Consider the following 6,797-nt stretch of genomic DNA (forward strand, 5'->3'; position numbering starts at 1 on the left):
ATACGAGGCCCTCTGGGGTGAAAAAGCGGGTGCAATGAGGAGCCACTAGGAGCCCTGAGCCACCAGGGCTGCTCCTGCATCGCACCTGAGAAGCAGCATCCTTAGGAGTCCCAGCAAGAGGTTGGGACCATAGCTTGGTGTCTGGCCCACAGCAGGCGCGGGTTTCCCAGACCCAGGGAGGCCTCCACCACCTCCCCGTGCCCCAGCCCTGCCTGCCATGCTCTAGCACAGGGGCTCCCATCCTGCTCCAAGCTGGCTCCCTGCCTCTCACCAGAGCACCAGGGAAAGGGGCTCAACCTTGCCCTCCCCTCACTGTCATCCAGTTTGGTTGGTACTCCCTTGAATTGCCAAGGATGCTTTGTGCACCACCAGTGCTTCTCCCCAAGGTGTCCTCTGCCTGCACGTGGCCGCCCCTGCTTGCTTTGGTTGTACCCTGCAGGTCTGCCCAGAGCACACCTGCAGCTCTCAGCTGATGAGCCCGGTGATGTGCTGCCCACACCGCAGGCGAACTGTTCGCCTGGACACAAGAGCCTATGGAAAGCGCCAGTGAAAGCTCCCAGTGAAGAAGGAGCGTGGCAGCAAAGCATACAGGGGGCTGCCTGTGCTGCCAAGGGGTCTCAGGATGGGATCAACGAGCAGCCAAAGATGGGTTGTGCTGTGCTGGGAGGGATCCGGCACTTGCTGCAGGGAAGTTACTGGTAGGATGGGAGAGCGTGACAGAAGTTGCCCATCCTGTGCCACCATGAGCTGGGGATCATGACTTGTCTGCGATGGCAGCTCTATGTACCTCATAACGCTCAGTCCCTAGGAGTCTTGTTTTGGTTTGTAGTGACATTCCCCTGCCTTTTCCTTGGGAAAACAACATTCCCTTCACAGTATCAAGGGAAAAGGTCCTTACTTATGGAGGTTGTTAGTCCCCACATGTGACAGAGAGGCGATTCCTGACCCTAAGCCCAGCTTCCATCGGTGTGTTTGTCGATGGGCGCTTTGCCTGTCTTACCAGTCTGGGGTGGCCGGTGGCTACATGTGCTGCTTTATCTCCCGCAGGCTCCTGCTTCTGGGTCGCTGTCCTGGATGGCAACGTAGTGGGGATTGTGGCAGCACGGGGCAACGAGGAAGACAACACAGTGGAGCTGCGCCGCATGTCCGTCGACTCCAACTACCGTGGCAAAGGGATCGCCAAGGCCCTGGGCCGCAAAGTGCTGGAGTTTGCCATGCTCAACAACTACTCCTCTGTCGTGCTGGGAACCACGGCCGTGAAGATGGCAGCCCACAAGCTCTATGAGTCCTTGGGGTTCAAGCACGTGGGTGTTGTCGAACATTATGCCCTGCCAGGGATGACACGCTCCTTACTTGAGAGAATGTTTTTCCAGGTCCGCTACCACCGCTACCGCCTGCAGCTGCGGGAAGAATAAAAAAAAACCCAAACAACCAAACGAAAAAAATTATTTTTTTTTTTCCTCCTCCTTCTCCTTCAAAAATAATAAATTGCCCTTCTATTTCTTGTCACAGTTGATTTGCCAATTTTGGGTTGAGTTTTTGTTCCCTCACGTCATCTTTTGGTTTGCTCCGTGCAGCTCGATCGTCCAGCCGAGCAGCGCTCCTTCCTCGCATGCTGTAGGTGGTGGTGCTGGGAGCCCTGCAAGCCGGCAGGGCCGAGCAGAGCGGAGCGGCGGCCTCTCCTTCCCAGGTACCTCCGTAAAGCACAGAAACTTAACTGCAAAGTAGTACCACTGCTCTGGTGTACATAGTCTTCTCCTTTTCCAAATGTAAGATAACATAGTGATGCATTCATAATAGTGCAGAAATATTACTTGAATGCAGTTTTCAGTATTTAATGCACCAGTCAGTAGAATATGCATTCGTCTTACCGTTATTTACTGGTTAATAGTTTTCAAAGAAAAGGTGGAGGGCCACCCCCCCGCCACAACCCGCTTGCTCCAATGCATGAAGAGGGAAGCGCGTGCACGCACTCAAACACATCGCACTGCCACCACGGCACTGGTGTTGCACTTTCTTTGGATGTGCCTCATTCTGCCAAATGTCTGAGAGACCCTGGGTGCATCCGGTAACCACGACTCCGCTCCATCCCCCCCCTCCTTCCTAAGCCAGCACAGACGCCGACCGGCTGAACTCTGAGCCCCATTGTACCATAGTGTGAAGTTAAGATCAAACCTAAATATCTCCTGCGCTGTTCTGTAGCCACGTGTAACCTGCAGTCCTGGGCCAGACTCCGCATGTGCGTTGGACTTTCTCTTTGCTGCCTTTTGGGGTTTTTTGTTTGTTTTTATTTTGTGTTTAAGGGGTTTATTTTTTCCGTTGTTGTTGTTATTATTATTTTTAGTTTTGGCTTTTGCTGAATGGTGTCGTTGAGGCATAATGGAGGCTGCAGTTCCTATGGCAACACATTTGCACATTAATGTGCGCACCAGATCTAACCACTTCAGAGAAGCAACGTGTGACAGATAATAGCATTTTGGGGAGCGCTGGGGTGGGGAGGGAGCGTACTTACTATCTTAACCAGCTGCTTGTTTGATAAATGTAGATGGCCTCACTGCAGCCTTCCATCAAAGGTAATTAACTGCTTTAATGATGTCAGATTTGTGAATTGTACAATGCAAAAAGCAATGCAAAGCAGATTTGGCATGTGTCTGTACCCGGTATGTATGTACAGTGCCTGCCAACTAAATAACCAAGACTACAGCTTCTTCTAGCCTGAGATATCAACTTTTATAACTTATTTAAACAAATAGCAACTTTGCATGAATTACATCTTGGGGGAAAAAGAAGATCAGTAGGTTTTGATTTTTAAAACGTGGTATCAGAAGTATTCAGAAAACCATTTCTGGCTGCACTTAATTTGGGGTGGGTGGAGGGGTTCGGCTCTGTTAATACATTTAAAGGGAAAACCCCTTTAATTTAGTTCCTGGGGGGGAAAAAAGTTACTATTTTATGAAGTGTTGTGGGGGGAAGGGGGGCACCACCTGTCGTGATGAACTTGGTGAAACGGTAGAGCACGTGTTAACCACGCTTGCACTTGCCAACACAATGGAAGCATCAGTGGGAGAGCCCCAGAAGGGAGGCAGCATGGGGCGTGCGGAGAGGAGCTGTGGGGCGGGTGGGAGGCAGGCAGCACGGACCCACGAGTGGGGTGCTGCCTGCGTCACACTCGTACCAAGAAGTGCCCTTTCCTCTCCATCCAAACACTCCCCCAGCACTGAGATGTGGCTGGCGGTGCTGAACGAGAGCAGCAGGGAGGTGGCTCGCCCTGTCCCCGCGGGAGCTGTGGACCGATGCTGGGGACGGAGGAGCTGTTTGCCACAGCCCCGGCACTGCTCTCAGTGCTGGGCTTGGGCTCGGTCCAACCTGTAGGGAGCCGGAGGGGCAGAGTCCCAGAGAGTGTCCCAGCAATAAGGGGGAAATGAGGGTGGTGAGGGGCACTGTAGCAAAAGACCATGAGTTCGATTAACAAAATTTCTGTATGGGGCACTATATTTTTAAAAGTCTTTCTATGCTGTACATTTCTCCTGAAGCTGAAATAATGTACTGTTGGTAGGGGTTTTTGTATAGTGTACAGAAATTGGCAGAATATTTTCTTGCTGCATTCAGTGATTTATTAACCGAAGTAAAATAGACAAATATAAAGTGTTAGCAAAAGTTGAAAGGAAAAAAAAAACCACAAAACAGTTTGTGCCTTTTTTTAGTTTATTTTTCTGTTGCTATATAATCACTGCACTAAAACCTTTCCAGAGGGGAAAAGAAACCACAAACTAGTCTCTTAATAAGGGAGGAATACGTAACGCCTAAATTGAGCATTAATTTTTTTATTGGGATATTTAATTAAAAGAATGTTGCTGGTTTTATTTGATACCTGTGCCTTTGTAATAAAACTCCACATCCTGTCAGAAAAGCCAAACCTGGAATAAACCCCACCAGATCTCACAGACACAGAAGTACCATCAGGTTACCAGTATTTTCTTTTAAAACATGTAAACCTTAACTGATGCTGTTACAGTATCTGATCGTAATACCTGTCGGGTTGCCTGGGAAGGAGGTGCTTTGGAAAGGTGCAGCTTTCGGGGTGCTGTCTGCATTCCTCCCTGGCCACACCGGATGCCAGAGATGCACCGATAAGGATTGAGTCATTGCCACTTGGCCGGTAGCTGCCGAGCAAATTTCTTCCCTTAACGCTACCGCCAGTTGCTTTGTGACTGAGCTCTTTGGAAAAAATCCAGCCGGTTGCTCCCAGCTCCCCAGCCGTGACAGCTCGTTTCTGAAGAAAAGGCTGGCTGCCAAATGGGCTGGATTTTTGCTTTCCTCAGAAGACAGAGAGGACTGGCTGGTGAAACGCCACTCATCCCAGCCCTGGTTTTTGCCAGGAAGCCCACGTAGCTGCCAGAGCTGGTAGCAGCAGCGGAATGGGGGCACAGGACCACCGATGTTGTTGCTGCTTTCCCACCCAGAGCTGCTCTGAATAGGGTTAGACAAGGCTGGTCTTAAAAGCATCAAGTGATACTGCTGTTTCATCTGCATTCGGGGGAAGTTTCCCTAAATGTGATCGCTCAGGCTCGGCTCTGGAGCCAGAAGGTCGCTGCTCTGCATGGCCCTGGGCTCTGGGCCACGCCAGGCTCACCTGCTGCCTCACCTCCTGCCTCCTCCCATCCCAGAGCAGCACAAAGAGGGTTGTGAGCAGAAGGGCTCTCTCCTTAGGGCTGTGCTTTTTCTGCTGATGTCTGTGCAAAGGGCACTGCTCTAGTCCCTCTGCTCAGAGGGGACCAGGGCAGAGCCCTTGCTCACTGGGGAAAGCACCAGGTGTGATGTCCAAAACTTACAAAAAAAAAAAAAAAAAAAAGGAGGCCAAGGGGAAAAGGGGGAAATTTTGTATTGCTGGGGCTGAGGTCCCAGCCCTCTGGCTCGGGTCACTCCCGGGGGAGTGAGTGTGAACAGCCTGTGCAGCCTGAGCAAACTGGCATCTCGAGCACCGGTAATATTTGGCAATAAGCTCTGTGGGAAGCTTGGCCCCTGAACAGAGTCAGGTCGATAATGCTGAGCAATCAAACCAACAAAGAAGGTGGTTTTTAATCTTATTTAACCCTTGAGCGAGTATTTGTCCAGAATTCATCTTTTCCCCCTGTGAAGCAGACAGCACCTGCAAAATGCTTAGAAATGGCAGCTGTATTTCAGATGGGGAAAGCTTTGGGGCTTTGCCATCAGCCAAAAGCCTGCCCTTGCCTCGCTATTTCCGTGCGGCGTGTGGGATGCTATTTCTGAGAAAGCCTTGACCTCTCTGTGAGCGTGCTGTGGGCTGTCCCCGCACCCAGAACTGAGTGTCAAGAGCTGGGCTCTCGCCTGTGTGGTCCATCCGCTCCTGACTGGGGCACATACGGCTCAGGGAGCAGCTGGGGGAGTTGGGGCTGCTGTGGGGTGCTGGCCGCTCGGGGAGGAGAGATGCACAGCCACAGGGTACCTTGGCTGCAGGGCTTTTCAGGCTGGCCGCTGCGGAGGGAGGCGGCTTCTCCCTGTCAGGGAGGTGCAGGCTTGTTTTAAAAGGTGCTTGTTGGAAGCTAGATGAGTTGAACAGTGCTGTAAGGAGACTCAGGATGCTCTGTGCTCTTCTGATCTGAGGTGCAGCAGCACTGCAGGGTTGAGCTGGCTGGCAGGGTGCAGATGGGGGTGGTGTGGGGCACAGAAGCAGGAACAGCGTTTGCAGTGCTGCCCAGGTAGTTGCACCCCCAAAGCCAGCGTCACAGCTCGCAGGACACAAGTCCTTCTTCTTTGGCTGCGTGCAAGATGAATGCACCTAAATGCTTAAAATCCCAAGGGCCAGCTCTGCATCTTGATTCCCTTCAGCATCGCCCTTCAGCGAATGCAGGGGGTAAACAACCCTGGGGACATCTGTCCCAGGGCTGGGATCTGGACAGTCATCTCTGCCCCAGCATTCATCCCCGTGGGAAATGGATGATTTCTTTAGGGATGGTACTGTAGGTCACAATGTCTGAATTTAATAGTCCCTGTGTAGGAACAGCAGGACTAAGGGTCAGCAGGTGGCTGCTGGGATTTGGACGTGCCCGTGGGGGTCTCAGCGCTGCCCTCCTGCAGCAGGAGCAGAAAGTGCCCAGAGCCTGGGGCGGATCAAGCCCCTTCCTTGCTGTGGTCAGCAGAGAACAAAGTCCCAAGGGAACTGTGGTTTTACAAACCCTCCTCACGATCCTCGCTGCTGCCCGTGGCTCACTGAACCGCATCTGTCCGTGATGCAGGTCTGCTGCTTCCCGTTTGCCGGCTTTGCTGGCTGAGGAGCAAATGGGTAGAGACTGACAGCGGGGACTTCCCAACTGCCAAACGCACAACGGCAGGAACCAGCTCCGGTTGCCTCTGAGTTAACAGCCTCATTTTCGATGTGCTGGGGGCTGCATTTCGTTAGCGCTAGTGGGATGCTGTTGGTGTGCACTCTATTTAAAGCTTAATAAAGGCATTTTAGTTCCACACTAGCTGGAGTCTTGCGGTGGAGTACACCGTACCACGTAAAGGAAACGGAAGGATGCAAACTGTTAAATACGCTTTAAAATGCAAAAGGATAATTTCATCTTTTTTTTCTCCCTCGAAATAGATCACGCAGAATCTTGAGAAAAAAAAAGTGATGTACTCTTGCATCCCTCAGTCATAGAGACTATGCACAGAGATTATACTTTTCTTCCACCAAAAAACTGGCACTGGAGTGGTCATTTGATGGACTTTTCATTGCAAATAGAATAAGAGAGTAACTTGAACAACAGAGAGTCGAGATAAAACACAGTATT

At 51.3% G+C, this 6,797-nt stretch overlaps 1 protein-coding gene across 1 annotated transcript; it reads left to right on the forward strand.

Annotated features, from left to right (window-relative positions):
• Positions 1-1,047: 1,047 nt before the first annotated feature.
• LOC104491736 (N-acetylaspartate synthetase-like) lies at positions 1,048-1,430 on the forward strand (the record flags this gene model as incomplete). The annotated part of the gene is made up of 1 exon (XM_010134202.1): positions 1,048-1,430. A coding segment is annotated over one exon (368 nt), but the record flags the coding sequence as incomplete, so codon positions are not given.
• Positions 1,431-6,797: the final 5,367 nt, after the last annotated feature.

Source organism: Buceros rhinoceros, unplaced genomic scaffold, assembly GCF_000710305.1.
Source record: "Buceros rhinoceros silvestris isolate BGI_N320 unplaced genomic scaffold, ASM71030v1 scaffold16844, whole genome shotgun sequence".
NCBI classification, from domain to species: domain Eukaryota; kingdom Metazoa; phylum Chordata; class Aves; order Bucerotiformes; family Bucerotidae; genus Buceros; species Buceros rhinoceros.